The sequence below is a fragment of the Ruditapes philippinarum genome, unplaced genomic scaffold (assembly GCF_026571515.1).
Source record: "Ruditapes philippinarum isolate M1 unplaced genomic scaffold, ASM2657151v2 ctg1632_1_1_1_1, whole genome shotgun sequence".
Taxonomy (NCBI): domain Eukaryota; kingdom Metazoa; phylum Mollusca; class Bivalvia; order Venerida; family Veneridae; genus Ruditapes; species Ruditapes philippinarum.
The window spans coordinates 169,294-190,834 of NW_026855767.1; the positions used below are offsets into that span (position 1 = coordinate 169,294).

A 21,541-nucleotide genomic window follows, 5' to 3' on the forward strand; every position below is an offset into this window, starting at 1 on the left:
TACTAAGTTTGAAGTCAATCCGACTTATAGTGACTAAGTTATGCTCCGGACAAGCGACGCCGTCACCGCAGACACTGCAGATGCCGACACCGCCGACAAAAGTAACCCCTATATGTCGGCTTTTCAAGGGGACACAAAAACTACAAACTCTTCATTTATTTGAGTGACAAATAATACACGACTGCCTTATTTGCGAACTTACTAATTTTTCATCACTATTACTGCAGGAATTACTGGGAGTGGGGAGACTAAGCCAACTATCCTCCATATTACACCAATAACACTATTTGTGTTATTTCATTTCCCCCTTATCACACAAAATTAAACATCAGATGCCTATGCAAACAGCTTACAAGTTAGATGACTTAGTAGGTAATCAATTGACATAAATCATGCTACCAAACTTCATATAATTTCAATAATGAATATGACAAAATTATTCCAAATCTCCATGCACGACATCTTTTGCATTCAGTTTACATTAAGCATTTGATTTTGATGGCCTTACTAGGTAAATTAGGGAAAAGGTAACATAAATAATTTGGTAGAGTTTAATCATTTATAGAATATGTTGTAACAATGTAATTTTCATTTAAACTAAATATAACACATTCAGATCTTTATGATTAGTTAAACAAAACTCCAAACTTCAGATATATTACAATTTTACCTTGTAAAATATTTAAAAGGTTATTAATGTCAGTATTTAAAGGTTGCACTATGTGTCAAGTAATACACTTGACATCAACTGGAATGGCAGCATCTCAGTAAAATGACATTCCCATGTTAAGCCAAGTTCTTATTTATTTGTGACGTCCTTCAGTATTGTTTTTCTTTTACCATGATAAAACAATGAACAAAGCATGTTTTTAAATTTAATAATAGCACTTCTGATGATTTTGTCCAACAGGAAAACATTTCTATCACTGACACACAGAGTACATTCCTGTCAACAAAATGCATGTAAACTCAAAAGTAATTATGACAGTACAAGTGTTATAATTCCAAGTAAAAGTATCTCTGTAGTGTAGTTTTCCTTTATGTGAATGTCAAAACAACAGGAATAGTTAGCTGTAAAGTTACGTCTGCTCCCGAACTTAAAAAAACAGTCCTCTCATTCTTCTGCCCATGCTATGACGGTCATGTATCACATTAAACTTATTCACAAACTGAAATGTTGACAAAAATAAATCAATACAAGTTACAGTATAATTATATAGTGAAGTATCTGATGGGGGTTTGTGTGTGCAAATACATGACAGTTTCTCTAGTAATTTTGGATTTTTTTTTATCTAAACACATGAAAAAAAATAATTAAATTGCAATGTGTATGGATAATTATCTATGTTTAAGGACACACATACACCACATTCCACTATTTTTTCTAACTAATTAAACAAATTTTAAATGAAGCAAATTTTAGATATAATACAACTGACTATCATAAAAGCTGTCTCCGAATGTCTTCATGTCAGTATGATCTAAAATCGAGATAATTCCCAACAAGTAATCTAAAATTGAGGTATTTCCCAATAAATGATTAAAATTGAGGTAATTCCCAATAAGTGATCTAAAATTGAGGTAATTCCCAATAAAAGATCTAAAATTGAGGTACTTCCCGACAAGTCATCTAAAATTGATAGATTCCCAACAAGTGATCTAAAATTTGACGTCATTCAGACATGAAATCGCTAAATCATCAAGTTTTGAACAGCAGTGGTCATACCGTTAAATGTGGATATTTGACTTTCGTTAAAATACTGAAAATGCATACGATTGTTAATCTTTTCCAACAAATTGGCGATACTCCTTCAGATACATACAAAAACATAAAATTAACACAGTACAATTAATCAGCTATCAGGATACTCATTTTCAGCTTGCTCAAGCAATTCAAAAACGGCACATACAAGATCACAAACAGGATGAGGATGATAGTTAAGTGGGAAATTGACGGGTTATTAGTGACTTCAAATGAAAAAAGCTCTAAAAAGGGTCGACTGTAAACTGTCCAGGAACTGTCTGGCATGTTTGATGTCTGCATCAGGTCTACTGATTCAGTTCTGACCAATTGATTTAATATGAGACATTTGTTTCAAACAATATTCTATTGCAATTAACTATATATACGTGTTATCAATAAATTAATATAATAATGATTATTAATATTTACCCCCGATTTTCTTTTAAAAATGGTAGTAGGAAAATATACTTTTCAATTGATAAATATTGTTACTTTACTTACATAAAGAACATACAATGATATGCGTAAATTAATACTATAAATCGCCTTTTCATTAATATAAGTTCATGCCTTTTTAATCTATATTGATAACTATAAGAATACGAGAGATAAAGCGGAGAGTGGCCGCATTCTTTTTTTTTTGAGAGTGGAACGAGAATGTGATAATTTTCTTTCTTGCTTCATCTGCACATATGAGGTCTGGTCACAGACAAGAACACTAGGGAGAATTCATTCAGAAGGAATGATGTTTGTAACATTTTTTTTTATTTTACAACGTCATAAACATCATTTATTGTACTGTTAGCGTGCGCCAGGGCGGGTACCCTGGTTGGCATTTTAAATTTTAACACACTCGTTACTTTTAAACATATTTTATTGATTCTTTCACTGTATATAGAGGATATGTTCCTATATTATTTTCTTGTAAAAATATGCAGGTAAATTAAAAAATGTAAACAGTAGAACTGCAGTCCTATTACTTTTTGAACAACCCTTGTATTCTAGTATATCATCATATAAAATGAATTTGGCAATTCTGTGAACATGTTTGTATGTGCAGTCCTATCAACTTATTAAAGACACATATTATACTTTTCAAAATTGTCAGCTAGACTCTAAATAATATAATTTTCAGAATGACGCAAAAAAACAAACAAAAAACTCATAAAAATATACCTGATTCACTGTGTTGCATCCCTTTGTAATAGTTCCCAGGTATGCCATTAAACAAACATCATTACATTGCTGAAAATAAACCATATGACAGTACTAAACATTTTTTTCTATAAAATAAAGGACAATTTAGACTGACAATATCTTAGGCTTACTGCCATTTCTCCTCCCACCACAGTACACTGGCAATATCTTAGATTTACTCCCACCACAGTACACTGGCAACATCACAGATTGACTGCAAACACCCTTCTCACTAAAAACTAACAATATCCCAGACAAATTGCATCTGTTCAGTTCTCTCACCACAGAAAACTAACAATATGACAACTATAACAAAACTACCTATCACATGTACATGTACCTATATATTTTCTGTTTTGTAATCACATAATTAAGCACATACAGTATGCTTAATTAACTGTAATTAGAACAGTTTTTTTAACATGTCACATAATTGCATAAAAAATAAAATCTTATTTTGGTACGGTATTTATCTAATAACAGAATATTTGAGTATATCCACACATGTTACATTTGGGTACAGGATAATAATTTAACAAACACATTTCATAATGATTGCGGTAAAATTTCAAATGCCATATTTCTAAGATAAGGATTTTCAAGTACCGGTAGGTTTTGGCAAAATTTCACTCTCTTTAGTCAACTTTTTATTTCATTGACAGCTCTAGTTAAACATGTCTTGACACAGGAATATGTAACTGGGAACCCATAGATGTCTTTCCGTGGTATTGATATTTTGGAAATTAAAGCTATTTTTTATGTTAAGTGAATTTATATTAACACTTCCTTGTGCATTTTTAGCAGTATGCAATAGGTCACATCTATGCCTTTTACTGTAACAAACTATAAAAACATAATAAACCAATTAGGCAAATCAATAAGTTGCAATGTTTATCTTTTTTCCCCCATTTTCGTTCAGTATGTGTATTAGTCAGAAAAACAAGAATTTGTAACAGAGTTATACACATCTGTGCTGTCTGGTACTGTCAGAAAAACAAGAATTTGTAACAGAGTTACCAACATCCCCCGCCTCAGGGAAGTTTTATATGAAGCATAAAATTGTGCTATTTCAAAAGATTGAGGTATGGATCTCAGGATTTTCAGTCCAAAATTATGATCAATGCTAGATCTGCAAATGCAACAATAAATTCATTAAAGAAATAAAATGAAGCACAGAATTTAAAAATCTTTTATGTTAAGCTTTGACCTCTAAGTGTGACCTTGACCTTGGAGGTAGGGGTGCAGGTGTTGTGCATGACATATTGTCTTATTTTTGTAACTATTTGTGCCAAGTATTTACAAAATCCCTTGAACTATGAAGAAGTTATAGATCAGACACAAAATATACCCTATAACAGACTATGTCAATCTTTGATCTTTAAGTGTGACCTTGGAGGTAGGGACCCATGTTTTGCACCTGACATATCTTATTATTTTGATTATTTGTGCAAAGTATTTTTAAAATCCCTTGATCTATGAAAAAGTTATGGACTGTACACAAAATATACCCTTTAACAGACTATGTAAATCTTTGACCTCTAAATGTTACCTTGACCTTAGAGGTCAGGACACAGGTGTTAGGCATGACACATCATCTTATCATTGTGACTATTTGTGCCAAGTATTTTCATAATCCTTTGATCTATGAAGAAGATATAGACAGGCCACAAAATATACCATATAACAGACTCTGTTAACCTTTGATCTCTAAATGTGACCTTGACCTTGGAGATAGGGGTGCAGGTGTTGTACTTGACAAATCGTCTTTTTATTGTGGCTATTTGTGCCAAGTTTTTTCAAAATTCCTTGAACTATGAAGAAGTTATGGACTGGACACCAAATATACCCTATAACAGACTATGTTAATATTTGACCTCCAAATTTGACCTTGGAGGTAGGTGATCTGTTGTTGCGCATGACACACTGTCTGATTATTGTAAATAATTGCGGCGAATATTTACAAAATCCCTTCAAAGATAAGAAAGTTATGGACCGGACAAGACATATACCCTCAAATAGACAATGTTTACCTTGAGTGAGCAAGTGCGACCTTGACCCTGGAGGTAGGGGTCTGGTTGTTGTGCATGACACATCGTCTTATTATAACAAACATTTGTGCCAAGTTATTTCAAATTGCTTTGATAAATGACAAAGTTATGGACAGGACACGAAAGTGTGACAGACGGACAGGGCCTATTTCTATATCCCCAAAGGCAGGGGACAATTAATATACATGTATTAATAACAAGGGCAACATTGTCGCAAAATATGCCCGTCACAAAAGCTTTTGACAGATATGTGGGCATTATAGATATGCATATAGGACATATGCTCTTGGCAATATCCGGAAAATATCTAGATATTTTATCATCTCTAGTGACATTGACCTTGCAAATATTAACCTAAATCATATGTGTCACACTTGTAGATAAATGATAGTTATCATTTGTGTTATAATCCATCAATAAATGACGATTAAATGGTCCACATACACAAACTTTGACCTCTCTATGTGACCTTGACTTTGGTAGCAGGGACCTGGATTATGTGCGCAATAAGCCTCACAATGGTGAACATTTGTGCCAAGTTACATTAAAATCCCCTGATGAATGTAGAAGTTTTGCTCCGAACAAGCATTTTTCAATGACCTCTAAGTGTGACCTTAACCTTTAACCTAGAGACCTGGTTCATGCACGTGACACTGCTTCTCATAGTGGTGAACATTTCTATGAAGTTTCATTAGAATCCCACCATGCGTGGAGGAGATATGCTCTGGACAAAATTTCTATATTTTATCATCTTTAGTGACCTTGACCTTGCATATATTTACCTAAATTACATGTTTCACACCAGTAGTTATGATAATGACCATTTGTGTTTTCAATCCCTCAATAAATGAATACTAAATTGGTTTCATTACATTTTCATATATTTATCTGCACTTTGACCCCTATGTGTGACCTTGCCTGCATGAACCTTAATTTCGCATTTGACACTCCGATTCTCAATGGTGAACATTTGTCCCAAGTTATATTGAAATCCTTCTATGAATGTAGAAGTTTTGCTCAGGACAAGGACTTTTCAATGACCTCTAAGTGTGACATTCACCATTGACCAATGGAATTAGTTCATAAGCCTGACACTGCTTCTTGTGGTGGTGAACATTTCTTTGAAGCTTCATTAAAATTCCTCAATATGTGTAGGAGATATGCTCCAGACAAAATATTGGACGTTGCCTGCCCGCCCGCCTGCCATGGGGGGTAAACTATGACCTGTTATACGAACGGGCGTATAAAAAGCTTAAAGGTACATTTTGCTTCAGAAATAAAGATTTTTTTCTGTCTGTAGAAAGGGCAAATTGTGTTTAGTAATGCAATGATAAAGGATTAGAACATGTGATGCTTATCATCAAAAGAACGGTGTGTGGAATGTGAAATTATTATTCATTAGAGTAGTAAAATGTAAACAAAGTGGTATTTTGTTTTCCATGCAAAGTACTAATTCACTATAAATGTAATAATTGCCAAAATGCAATAGATGTGAAGGATGGCTCAGTTATACGGCTAATGAGTAACTTTTTGGAAACTTTAATAGGGCACCAAACATAAAAATACACAGCGTACTTCGAGATTTCAGAATTTCTCAATGTTTGGTTTTATAGGTTTATAAACTTTCACTATATATTGGGTAAAATTTGTAAAAAAAAACAAAAAAAAACCCAACTGTAATCATTTTAATGCTTATTTTTATTAATGAAAATATAAGTAAATCATTTAATAACTTACATTAAAGAAATCCTCCTTGAATTTGTCTGTATTTAACACAGGAAGTCTGTAACATAAACTGTATGCTTCTCTTAGTATGTCCAAATTTTTCGGAATTTCACCTAAATTAGACCAAAGATTTTAATGGTGAAACATATATTTCTTAAATATTAACATTTAAAACTATTTTTACATTATAAACCTTTTATTTCTTACTGATAAATATATATTCAATAAAACACAACAATGATCAATACAAATATTTGAATGATAAAAAAAAAAAAAAACTAATACAGTCAAACACTTTTCAAATGTTGAAAATCCTACTAAGAGTTTATTCAACAATGTCAATTTTTTTAAAATTTTCAAGTGAAAAAGGTCTGCTATGTGTTTTTTCACAGGATAAGTTTTATTATGTGTATGAAGTTAAATATTGTACACTATTGACATACCAGCCTCAACAGCTCTGATGTATTCTAATATTAGTTTCACCCTACTGTGTAACATCTTTATAGCACTGTGTTGGGCAATCAACTGCTCAGCAACTGTTAAATGTTGAATATACATATTATACATTTATATTTACTGGACATAAACCACCGAAGAAACATTAAGTAGTATTTCTTTATTTAACATCTAATTTCATGAAGACTTCTAGAAAACAGCAAATACATATTAGTATGCAATCTGTTATAATTAAAGCCAAGCAGTTGCATCAAACTGTATCCCTGTTTCTCGTATTCTCGGGGTTTCTCGTATTCTCGTGGAATAATTAAAACGGATGGAAGCGACGCTCGCGACTTCCGTCGATATCCGAAAACATGTCTATTTAGCAGAGCATTTTCATCTCCATTAAAAAAATAAAAGAAATGCGACAAAAACAGATAAACAAGAGCGATCAGTAATCACATGTGTCGCCTCATGATGGCCAATTTCATGTTGGGACAAATTTTGTGACAGACGGACAGACAGACGGACAGTGCACAACTAGACTAACCACTTTGTACTGATCATTCCTGTAAAATTTGGATAAAATTGCACCAGTAGTTTATGAGGAGTAGTCCGGACAAGCTTTTGCGTATCTGGCAACACACAGAAAAAAAACACCTTTTTATCAAAGGGCCATAACTCGGCCAAAAATCATTCAACCGGAAAACCCGTGCAATATGCGCAAGGACTTGAGCTACAGATCAATCCTGTAAAGTTTCATTGAAATTGCATAAGTGGTATAAGAGAAGTAGTCTGGACAAACTTTAAAAATAAAAATTTTTAAAGGGCCATAATTCAAACAAAAATCATTGAACCGGACAATGCTGACAATATGCACAACTAGACTTGGTACTGATCATTCCTGTAAAGTTTGGATGAAATTGCACCAGTAGTTTATGAGGAGTAGTCCGGACAAGCTTTTGTGTATCTGGCAACACACAGAAAAAGAAACCTTTTTATCAAAGGGCCATAACTCGGCCAAAAATCATTCAACCGGAAAACCCTTGCAATATGCGCAAGGACTTGAGCTACACATCAATCCTGTAAAGTTACATTGAAATTGCATTAGTGGTATAAGAGTAGTAGTCCGGACAAACTTTAAAAATAAAAATTATCAAAGGGCCATAACTCTGACAAAAATCATTGAACCGGAAAATGCTGACAATATGCACAACTAGACTCGGTACTGATCATTTCTGTAAAGTTTGGATGAAATTGCACCAGTAGTTTATGAGGAGTAGTCCGGACAAGTTTTGTGACGGACGGACGGACAGACGGACGGACGGACAGACAGACAGACGGACAGACGGACAGACAGACGACGGAGAAGTGATCCCTATATGTCGCCACTACTCCGTAGAGGCGACACAAAAACCAAAATAACTGTGGAAATAATCGTAAAATCCAGAGAATAAACATTAAATTTATCAATTTCCCCCCAAAAATCATCAATTTTCTAGTTTTTTCCGTGTTGCAGAAACCTGTAGCGGGTCTCTGACGCAAGACGCTTCAAATGACGGTCTCACACTACTATTTATACAATACAGCTCAAAATATTTGTTCCACGAATAGATAGTATAAAAAGGATATGAACTCCAATTAAAAACCAATAATGAAACATTGTTTGTCCTAAACACATTTCATTTTTGACAACTGCAATGGAAAACAGTAGTATTCATTGTTTAATGCTCATATAACTAATAGGTCACTAATAAATAAACGTAAACTTAATATATATTAGAGAGATTATGTAAATAACAACACTAAATGGAGTTCAAACCATTTTTGGAACAATCAAAATCATTTGGTACCAAAGAGGCGTCAATATGATCCTAAAAGTTTGATATTGCCTGCCAAGCTGTTATTAAAACACAATAAAATTACAGATTTAGGCCATTTAACACTTAATTAGGTGTGGCACTAATGATTTGAACTGGTATGTAGAATAAAATCATCACATAGCGACCAGCCTTAACAACCAATCAAAATCCACGAGAATATGAGAAAGCACCTGCTTCACATAGAGGGTGAAGGTCAGTATATACAAGCAGAAATATCTTTAGTTTTGCTTACAGTTACGATCTTTCTTTCTTTATATTTTGTTAATAAGGTATTTCTCTGTGTATCAGGCTAAAAATATTGTAACAAAATGTTTTTTAAATATTATTCAACCAAGTTTAGTGCTTAACCCCCCGAGAATACGAGAAAACAGGATAATCATCTATAAAGTTTAGTAGTTTAATAATTTATCTGGCTATTTTCTGAAATTGTTCAATTCATCTTCTTCTTAACAAATGATCATTAAACCCTAAAATATGTCTCACTAAAAGTATGATGCTTTACAATATAATCTGTGTTTAAAGTTTGACAGCCAGTAATTTCAAAGTCCATCAAGGAATGTAAAAGCTGTGGACTGGATAAAAAATACTTCTTTCAGCTTCTTCTGTAATAGTAACAACATACAGATCCTCACACAATGTATCTTGAGATGTGAAAAGGAATGTCATAGTTATGAATCAAACACAAAAATGGATTCAATTTTCAACCTTCTGAGGTGATATGCAATATTCTATTATCTGGACATGGTTTAAGCATAAGCCTGTTGTATTGACATTCAGGAGCTGATGATATATAAATATGATTTACTATCCCTCAATGCTATATGTTTTTTCTCAAATTACATGACCAGGCTTAACAATTGATGTATTTCCAGAATTACTTTCACTAGTTGCAAGACCTTACTGTTTGATGTCTCTCCAAAATAAAATGTTTATATTGAAGACATGCCTTTTTGTGGTAGATCTTCATTGTAAAATGTTAATATTTTAGACCTTAATTAATTCTTGATGCCTCTCATGAATAAATTATAAATATTTTTAGAGTTTTTTTCTTGATGTTTTTCATGTGCAAAGTGTGAACATTTAGACGTTACCACTTGATGCCTCTCCAGTGTCAGCTGTAGACATTCTAGCAACATGGTCAACACCGATTCTTTCAGCTTCTTCTGTAGCCAGTGTATAGTGTAATTCCACAAATAACATTGTTGCCTAGCATTACCAAATGTATAATAATTTAAAATATCCAACAACAATTCATATCTATCAAGTATTTATTATGATTCTTAAACATCTTCAAAATAGTTTCATAATTCTACTTATTGCATTATTATAGCATTAATAATATAGTAAATAAGGATAAAACATTTTGTGAAACACCCCAGGGGTTTATAAAATACTACAATATAGGTCTGATATATAGTTGTAACTGTACACAGACACCAGTAGTAAATGCCTTCTACTGCTATGCCCCATTAGCAACAGTCAAAGTACAACATTTAAAATGGTGTATAAATATATAATTGTTTAAGTATCAAGAAAGCTTCATTATGGTCAGACTGAAGTTTACTTTCTCACACAAAACAATCTGAAACTTATTCAATCAAACAGAAAGCTAAGGCTGTAACCATGACTTCAAGTTTTTGATATAGCTATTGTCTTGCTTTTTATCAAAATAAAACATTATTGTTTTTTATCATAATCTGTATAATTGTTAATTGATAACTTATAAAACCTTATTATCTTATAACATAACATCATACCTCTCCATTCACTAGATCTATCACTGATTCATATATTGCAACAGGTAACTGAAATAAATAATAATAAACACAAATACACACATTCTTCTATTTAACAACAGTGCAATGATTCTCCTTAAATTGCCTTAAATAAGTTACTTTTTTTATATCATGCTCAGTCAGGCGTTGGCATTATAAAGACCCCATGACCATGATTTTGACACCAGAGAAATCTACCCCCTCTCAAATATCTGGTACATGTATGAAGTTGCAAGCAAGAAACCTACATACCAAATATCTGAAATTTTGGCCATTAATAAAAACTTTGAGAGGAAATGTAGAAAAACCTATTTTCAGCATTTGCAACACAGACCCATGTCCACTGAACAAGATTGTGCACAATAAAAAAAAATTTCCAAATTATATGACCAATCTATGTGCCATGATTTGAAGAAAAAACTTGGTAGAGATCCATTTCGCAATCTGGCAAATATATTAACTAAACACCATTTAGTTTCTGACAAGAATTTTGTTAAAGTACCAAATGACCTCTGGTATGCAAAATATGACCACAGTGCCATGACTTGAACACAATTCTTAGGTTACTAAGGCAATAATATCTAATCTAAAACCAAGTTCTGAAGAGAAAAAAAACAAGTTCTGAAGAAAACAAAAAAACAATAAAAAAAAACACACACACCAAATTAAACTGAAATATTTTATCCATATGGTCCATATATACATTTCATCCATATATGATACATTGCTGAATATTGCCTACAGTAGTAACTAGAACTATTCATACCCCCACCAATGTCCTTGACAGAAGACGACTTGGAAAGGTGGTTAAGGGAATAACTTTAGTGGCATAAATACATATACATAAAAAGAAATAATCTCTGTTGAAAAAAAGACAAATTGTACAGGTAATAGTATAAATATATATTGTCAAATCATGTTTGAAACAGTTACAAAATAACCTTTCATTTTCCCAATGTACTAAAACAAACAAAAGCAGCAAAGTTATCAAAATAGCATAATTATGTCAAAATGTAATTAAGAGCAGAAAAACTTTGCAACTGAGCTTACTTGTGATCCTTTATATATAATATAGTTTCAAGTGAATATCTGTTCAAGTTTCAGAAACATTTAAGTATTAATGGTTATATCAGAACATTTTCTAAGCCTAAAAGGGGCATAACTTGTGTCATAATTCAATGGAATTGTAGAATTTTCATCATCTGAGCTTGCTTGTAACCATTCATATAAATTTTAAGTTTCAAGTTAATATCTGTTCTGGTTTAAGAAATAATATAGTACACATGTAAATAAATTTAAAGACATAACAAAAACTGTCGGAGGACAGTAACGCTCGACTATTCGAAAAGTTGTCACAAGGGTGTTTCATTGAGTATAATAATGCTTACCTATATGAATACATAAAATTGTCTAAAAAGGTACAAACCCTTCAGTAGTTATGGAGATACCAGCTTACAAGCAAAAATTTACCTAGAATTTCTAAGTCGAAAAAGGGGCATAATTATGCAAAAAAGTAAATCAGAGTTATGGAACTTTTGCCAATCATCTTAGATCATCACAGAAAACAAGAGTGTGAAGTTTCAATCCATTCCCTTCAGTAGTTATGGAGATACCAGCTTACACGCAAAAACTTAACCAAGAATTTCTAAGTCAAAAAAGGGGCATAATTATGCAAAAAAGCAAATCAGAGTTATGGGACTTTTGCCAATCATCTTAGATAATCACAGACAACAAGAGTGTGAAGTTTCAATCCATTCCCTTCAGTAGTTATGGAGATACCAGCTTACACGCAAAAACTTAACCAAGAATTTCTAAGTTGAAAAAGGGGCATAATTATGTAAAAAAGCAAATCAGAGTTATGGGACTTGTGCCAATCATCTAAGATAATCACAGAGAACAAGTGTGTGAAGTTTCAATCCATTCCCTTCAGTAGTTATGGAGATACCAGCTTACACACAAAAACTTAACCACAGGGACGCCGACACTGACAAATGGCTGACTGCATTAGCTCGATTATTCTGCGAATAGTCGAGCTAAAAATGGACTTAACTTTGTCAAAATACAATACAAGTTATCCCCCCCACTTTTTTTAGTTATGAAACTTGACCTGCATATCTTAATTGCGACACTTTGTATATATTTGAAGTTTCAAATGATTATCTGTTCTAGTTTTAGAAATATTCAAGTACATGTTAAAATTTCAAACATTTTCTAAGTCAATTTTTGACCTTCAAGTGTGGCCTTACCTTAAGCTGGCACAAGGGTAAGATTGTTTCTGCACGTTGCCCAGTTGGGGTGAACATTTGAGTCAAGTTTGAAGAAAATCCTTCCATTAGTATAGGATTTATAGAGCGGACACGACATATTGTCTAATATGTGATTGTATGTAAATTTGAAGACTTAAAAAGGGGCATAACTTTGTTAAAAAAAAAAATGCAATATAGAGTTATGAAACTTGACCTGCATATATCTAAATTGTGACATTTCATATATATTTTAAGTTTCAAGCAAATACCTTTTCTAGTTTCAGAAATATTCAAATACATGTTAAAATTTCAGAATATTTTCCAAGTCAATTTTTGATCTTCAAGTGTGACCTTGACCTTAAGCCGGCAAAAGGGTGACATGGATTCTGCACAATACCTTGTTGAGGTGAAAATTTGAGCCAAGATTGAAGAAAATCTTTCAATTAGTGTAGGACTTGCAGAGCGACACAACATACTGTCTAATATATGATTTTTAATATTTGACCTTCAATTGTGACCTTGACCTTGAGCTGACACATGGGTAACATGGGTTCTGCACATCCCCATGTTGAGGTGAACATTTGAGCCAAGTTTGAAGAAAATCCTTCAATTGGCATAGGATTTATAGAGCGGACTTGAAAATGGAAACGGAAGCACACTGCACTGATATTGCCTGTCATGTAAATATTAACATCTTACATCTTGGTTCCTGCCCATTGGATTCATTTTCAACAAAACAGGACTTTCATTTATACTGCAGATCTGAAAAGTAAATGTGTCCCAATCAGTTTGCAATTTATAAGAATCTGAAGAATTGAAAGGTACAATTTTTTTTTAATTTACATACATTACAAGAAACCTTAAGTAGACAATGCAAGAAAAAACAGCTAGTGCATTTTGTGTATTCAGAAACATGACCCATTTTACACTAAACAATTTTTGTTTCATTCTTTTATTAGAGCTGACTTTAAAATCATTTTCAGTTTGATAATGGAGAAATAAATTGGTTAAGATAAAATGGTAACTGTGCAAGTAACCAGCAGTAGAAATATAAAGTATGACTATAAATACCTGTCTATGTACATGTATATCAGAATGTGAAGGACTGTCTCCTGTTGTATACCAGCCAAGAAAGTCCATCTCACTGAATACCTGTTTGACTGAAACAAAGAAATCAACCTTTGAAAAAACAGGCTCTTTCAATTTGACAAAATATTTCAATACACTACCAATTGTAATAAAATACAAGTTTTCACAACAAAATTAAATGTAAAATGCAATATATTTTGCAGAAAGAAATCTTTCATTACCAGTTAATCAACTATTGACTGCTTATACAACTGAAACATAGAATTTTGACATTGGTGGCTGATTTCAGCAAACCCCTTTCAATACCAGAGAACATTTTAAAATGAGACAATTTCCCACTACCCTATTAACCATTCTTATCAGGTGTATGAATATTGAAATAATGAATATTTAAAATTAAGCTAAAGACGCCTAACAGGGCATACTAATGAATGTTTTAATTACTAAGTAAACAAGCGCTATATAAAAAGTCTTAAGATATTTTGGACCAAATTTGTGATTATACATACATCGGCAGCCATTTGGTAAGTAATTGACCGGAAACCCTCACGTTTGATGCCTGCCCATTTTACCTCAATCTAATTTTCAAAATTGAAAACCTGGTTAATAAAAGCAGTTGAAAAATGCCCTGCCTGTACAACTATATAAGGATCTTACACCGGCTGCCTGTTCAAACCGGAATATCTTTCTCGAGGGTAACTGTTTTCTCTGTGATCACTTTTTAGATGTCAGAAACATTAATTTTGTTTGTACGTAGTTTGTACATTTACAAGGTTGCAGCTCTTGAAATAGTTAAAATGCATGATTGTTCATTTTGAACAACTATCTAATGAAACTTGAAAGTTTGGGAATTCCATACCATACCAGCCAATGCTGCATCATCCATACATAGGTAAAACAGTAAATTGTTGCATTCCTGGATGACACTAAATCTATCCGTAGAAAAGAGGGCAATGATGGCCCTAAAATTGCTAACCTGAATACCTTAACACTCCATGACAAGGAACAAGTACTATTGTAAACTACAATGTATGAAAACATAAGCAAATATAAAATCTAACTCTTAAACTGATATCACAAAGTTCATTTTTTATCTGAACTAGTGCATCTGTAAAACATTACTGGTTGCTATTGCTATGGGAAAACAACAGTTCCAAAAGATGTGTACATATTAGGAAAATCAATGACCCACTGGGGCTGGGCCAATTTTGACCCCAGGGCTTTCATTAGTACAAAATTGGTAAACACTCACTAGAAGATGTTTCATGCCAAATATCTAAGCTCTAGCTCTTTGGGTTTTTTGAAAAGAAGATTTTTTCTATTTTTTTCTTTCAATTGCCATGGCAACAAAAGTTCTGCATGGAATTAAATTCTTTGAACAGTTTTTAAAGTTGACCACCAAAGGAACATTCCTATGAAGTTTGGATGAAATTGGCTTAGCAGTTTATGAGAAGCTGTTGTTTAAAGTAAAAGTTTACAGACGGACATACGTCGGACGAATGATCACAAATGCTCACCTTGTCACTTTGTGACAGGTGAGCTACCCGGTAATAAAAAGTATAAAATTATACAATCTTACACTGTTCTTCTTTTGTATTATAGTAATCCATGTCTATAACAATTTGCCCATCAACAATATCAAAAAGCAACTCAAAGGAATTCATCACTTCTATGTTTCTTCCAGTCTGTTTGCCAATCAAAGCTCCAATCACTACAAAATATCAAACAACAATGACTTATTTCATAAATGAATAACTTTTTCAAAGATGAGATATTCATTCTTATGAAACTATTCTTAAAGGCACATTATGCCCAAGAAATGTTTTTATTTCTGAACACCTTTTATTTTTGGTCTGTTTTACCAGTTTGACCTACATATTGTAAGCCACATTTTTTGCAGGTTATTAAATATATAACGCTTATTGTTCTGCAGTTATGGTGTCCATAAATCTTACAGGTTTGTTTTGTAGTTGTACTTGTTATGTAATAGAAAGAGCACCGAAACACGAGGCTATCTGATTTGTACGAGGGGGCGTAGCCCCCGAGTATTAAACAGATTGCCGAGTGTTTTGGTGTTCTTTCTCTTTGTATCATAGTCAAATATAAAAGCACGTTCCCTGTTGTCACAATATGAAACCCCGGCAAAAATGAACCAATGAACGAACATCTGAATATGACATTTCTGTCGCTTTCCTTTTCTCTGCCGGCACAATATGTAAACCCCAGCAAAAATGAGCCAATCAATGGGCATGCTCTGGAGTGCGGGGTAACTAATACCCGCACTCCAGTTAACGCACTGTGCATGTATATGTATACGATTTAACCCTGACACATTTTCAACAGAAAGGCCTCCAAACTATGATACAAATGAGTTTTATCTTAGACGTGTCTACAAGTTATACAGATCTGTTTGCATGTATAACTTCCATTTACTTCATGTTGTGGATTTAAGTCTGTTTTAACAAGATTGTTCCTAATATTTCTTGTTCTATGGTGTACAGCAATAATGTTGGAATTATTTATAAAATGGGTAGATGTGTTATTTGTTAATATTCTTAAAAAGTTGTTAAGAATATTTCGTATATCTGGAACATAGGGATTATATGTTGTTAAATACAGGATAACATTTTTTGATTCCTTGTTGTTTTGTTGTTGAGAGAGAAGTTCAAGTCTGTTGAGTTTTTTGCCTCAAACAGTCATAGAATGATCCAAGATTAGGGTTTCTGTATGTGCTTTTATTTAGTGCTTCTTTTCCAGTACTGTGTATGCTGGTATATCATTGAAACAACGTAACAGGCTTTAATTCAAAACAGTGAAAATATCAAAACAGTGAAATATCAGTTTTATATTTCACTGATATATTTCTATAAACCAACAAAAAGCATGTAATAAAATGTTATTTTTGATTATTGATTGATGGAAATATCAGCCTGATTTGATTTCAGTTGTTAAAGAATGCAAGTAAAAAATTTTTAAGCGAAAAATATGGGTACTTCTTTTGTACAGGAACTACTCGTGTACATTAAAATAATAATAAAAAAAAAATATCATGTAATATCGCTGTGTATTTTGGTGTATATAGATAGGCCTAACAAAAAAATGTTTGTTTCCAGTGACATGGTTTTAAAAAATAGGGTAGGTAGGCAGGCATTTTTTTTTGTATATATTTTTTTATATCAAGTGTATGCGACAGAAATATAAATATGCGACGCAAAGTTTATTATGCAGCGTCAAACAAAAAATGTGGCCTGTTTTCCCTCAAAAAGTTTAGGGTCGGCGGCCATAAAATAGGGTAGATAGGGACACAGGAAACAAACAATTTTTCTTTTAGGCTTTACGACGCACCTAATAAACAATTGCTGTCCATCGATAATTTGTAAGGTGTTAAATCCCCAGAGCTAAATACGTAACTTAAGAAACAACAAATAGTGATTTTATCAAGCGATAAAGTGACCGATTTGGATATATTATTCCGATTCTAACACAACATCATCAATTAAATACTGCCCTACCTGATATTAAGCAAAATGGCGCCTGATTTGTTTCCGTACTTGTTTTTAGCGCGTCACATTTTTATTGGTTACTGGTTTCCTAGCAGTTTCCGGCCACAAATCACATTTTTTAACAAATAAAATAAAAATCAGTCTACGGAGGCGAACAAAACTTTGACAGGACAAAGGTAGGTACCTGTCCAACATTGCCATCTGTTTAATGTTGCACTTTCATTTTACTTTTTAATTTGAATATAGGCCTGAAATGTAACACCTTTTTCACCTTATTCAAAAATTCATAGCAGTTTTCCGGACCTGTTTTATTTTGAATATATTTCAGTACCAAGAAGCAATGTTAAAATGGTTTTATCAGACAAACAGAAACTTCCCAACCTTTTCCGTGTCGTCTGCAAAAATATTTTCCAAAGTATTGATTTACCTAAAATGGGGTCTTAGTTATTGTGCATGGATATTCAGGGATACGAACAAAAGCCCCCCCCCCCATCTAAAAATGACAAGGTGGACAAAAGCCCCCCCATGATATTTACACATAGGACAAAAGCCCCCCCCCCCCCCCATAAACTAGACCTATCACTGAAGGTGATTAATACCCCCACCAGCAACTTTGACTTTTTGAAAAAAAGTAGTCAGACTAAGTCTGAAGAAAAATTTGAACACAAACTATCAACTGTGTACAAAGAAATATTTCAATTAATTGTAATCACAACTGGGGTCTCGAAATAAGCTTGCTATACACCAAGTTGGATTACAATATCTCATTCCTAACTCTAGTTATTGTCCGGAAACAATTTTTCTATTTTTAGTAACACTTTAACGGTGACCTTGACCCTAGGGGGTCCAAATGCAATACCAACCCAGGTCTTCATATAAGCTTCCTTTACACCAAATTAGATTACAATATCTCATTCCTAACTCTAGTCATAGTCAGAAAACCATTTTTCTATTTTTCCTTACGGTGACCTTGACCTTGACCCCAGGGGGCCCAAATGCAATACCAAGGGCCCAAATGCAATACCAACCCAGGTCTTCATAAAAGCTTGCTATACGCCAAGTTTGATAACAATATCTCATTCCTAAGTCAAATTATTGTCCGGAAACCATTTTTCTATTTTTAGCAACGGTGACCTTGAACTTGACCCCAGGGGGCCCAAAATCAATACCAACCCAGGTCTTCATATAAGCTTGCTATACACCAAGTTTGATAACAGTATCTCATTCCTAAGTCAAGTTATTGTCCGGAAACCATTTTTCTATTTTTAGTAACGGTGACCTTGACCTTGACCCCAGGTGGCCCAAATGCAATACCAACCCAGGTCTTTATATAAGCTTGCTATAGGCCAAGTTTGATAACAATATCTCATTCCTAACTCTAGTTATTGTCCGGAAACCATTTTTCTATTTTTAGTAACGGTGACCTTGACCTTGACCCCAGGGGGTCCAAATGCAATACCAACCGGAGTTTCCACATAAGGTTGCTATATACCAAGTTTGATTACAATACCTCATTCCAAACTGTAGTTATCGTCCGGAAACCATGATGTGGACCGACCGACGGACGGACCGACCGACCAACCGACCGACCGACAAGCTGACTCCTATATACCCCCCCTAAACTTCGTTTGTGGGGGTATAAAAATACAAGTAGGACAAAAGCCCCCCCTCCCGGTTCATCAAATTTACATATAGAAAACATATTATGCATTATATGTTATATATATATATATATATGCCTTTTTTTCAATTAATTTGGATATTTTGTTTATTTATTATGTTATTTTTTAACTTAAATTGTTCAAAAAGAAATCCTCATTCACAACTTTTACATAAAGGTCTTTTGAAAGAATACATGTAACTGATTTGATTAATAGATGATAGATATTTTTATTTCCAGGGTTGCTTTTCTTTTGATGAATCCTAGTGTACCTGGGCGTATGAAAAAAGATTGTAATCTGGTATTTAAACCTTAGGGGGTTTTTTGTTTGAGGACTGGTTGGGGGGGGGGGGCTTTTATCCGACCTGTATTTTTGATGGTGGGGGGGGGGGGGCTTTGTCCTATGTGTAAATTTCATGCGGGGTCTTCTTTTGTCCACCTTGTCATTTTTAGATGGGGGGGGGGGGGGGGGTGTCTTGGGGGGGCCTTTGTCCTACTTTGGATATTCAAACTAAAATTCCCCAGGCGTTGCTTATTTTTGAAACTTGCAAGTTCTCTTATGTAACTTTTAATAACAGGCAAAACTTCAAAGCATATAAACTGTTGTACGTTTTCAAATGCTGTTTAGAATAGAAAACAAATGTCTCTCTGATTGATGAAGTAATGTGGATGCCTTATCCTGTTTTCTCGTATTATCGTGGGGCTAAGGACTAAATTTGGTTGGATAATTTTTATAAAACATTTTGGTACAGTATTTTTTAGCTTGATACCCAGAAAAATACCTTTTTAAGACAATATAAAGGAAGAAAGATCGTAACCGAAAGCAAAACAAAAGATATTTCCGCTTGTATATACTGACCTTCACCCTCTATGTGAAGCAGGTGCTTTCTCATATTATCGTGGAATTTGATTGGTTGTTAAGGCTGGTCGCTATGTGATGATTTTATTCTACACACCAGTTCAAATCATTAGTGCAACTCCTAATTAAGTGTTAAATGGCTTTGCTCTGTAATTTTTTGTGTTTTTATAAAATAACAGCTTGGGAGGCCATAATCAAACTTTAAGGATCATATTGACACCTCTTTGGTACCAAATGATTTGGTTTGTTCTAAAAATAGTTTGAACTCAATTATGTGTTGTTGCTTACATAATCCCTCTAAAATATATTTATATAATGTCCATGTTTACTTATTAGTTATATGAGCATTTAGCAATGAATACTACAGTTTGCCATTGCAGGTACACATGTTTTTGTTGTTTTGTTGTCAAAAATAAAAAGTGATAAGGATAAACAATGTTTCATTATTGGTTTTTAATTGGAGTTCATGTGATTCGTATATTATCGTGAAACAAATATTTTGAGCTGTTTTGTACATGTAGTAGTGTGAGACAGTCGATAATACGAGAAACAGGGATAGGCCTACTGGTAAAAATATATGTAGACTGTCCTGGACAAAAATGATAAACGGCCGGAAAACTGCTAGGGGACAGAAACTGCTAGAAAACCAGTACGTCACCAGTATAATGATAATAAGTCACATATCTTAATATAGAACATCAAACTGTGATTTTATTGCATAAAAACACACACTTTTGGTTCTTCTTATGATCTTCAATAGGGAAGAATGCGTGTCGTGTTAGTATTACTGGTAAACAGTATTTAGCTAGGTTTCTCGAAAAGGTTATTGCTAGCATTAAAATTCACCTTGCTGAGGTTTTCCTTCTTGAGCCCGTACTCTTGTCCAATGTTCAGAAATGTTCATAATAACCAAAGGATGAAGTGAAATAGATACGCTTCCTGAAGTGCCTGTTGAAGCCATTACATTCGGCTTTGTACCATCAACTTCCATGTTTGTTGCCATGTTTTTTCTGTCTGTAAAGGCAATGCAATACTTAACAAGACCAAATGGTTGTAGAACGATTAAGAAAATAGCATTTATAAGTCAACTTTCAATCATTTAAAGATCATGTAGACGCTTGAGCATATTTACATAGTTCTGCGAAAGGAACGGAATGAACTTCATTTAGCGAACACGAAGTGAACATATTAAGTTAACATGATTTTCAAAGAAAATGCGTTATATAAAATTATGAGTTATATATTTTCTGGACTTCACTCTAAAATATATTAAATGAAGAGTGTTTGGACTACAGTTGGTAGATCAAAAGTTTTCAGGAAACCTGTGACAAGTCGCGAGACTTTGAACATCGCACAAGTTTTTAAATACTAAAG

The 21,541-nt window shown here is 33.4% G+C and overlaps 1 protein-coding gene across 1 annotated transcript; it reads right to left on the reverse strand.

Annotated features, from left to right (window-relative positions):
* Positions 1-537: 537 nt before the first annotated feature.
* On the reverse strand, positions 538-21,311 carry LOC132744306 (COP9 signalosome complex subunit 6-like). The gene is made up of 10 exons (XM_060732976.1): positions 21,014-21,311; positions 15,725-15,856; positions 14,128-14,216; positions 13,756-13,818; positions 10,793-10,840; positions 10,127-10,241; positions 7,158-7,250; positions 6,727-6,827; positions 2,921-2,989; positions 538-1,169 (listed from the first exon to the last, which is right to left on the reverse strand). Exons 1-10 carry the CDS (start codon positions 21,168-21,170, stop codon positions 1,098-1,100), a joined length of 939 nt encoding a protein of 312 aa, XP_060588959.1. The 5' UTR covers positions 21,171-21,311; the 3' UTR covers positions 538-1,097.
* Between the last annotated feature and the right edge of the window lie 230 nt (positions 21,312-21,541).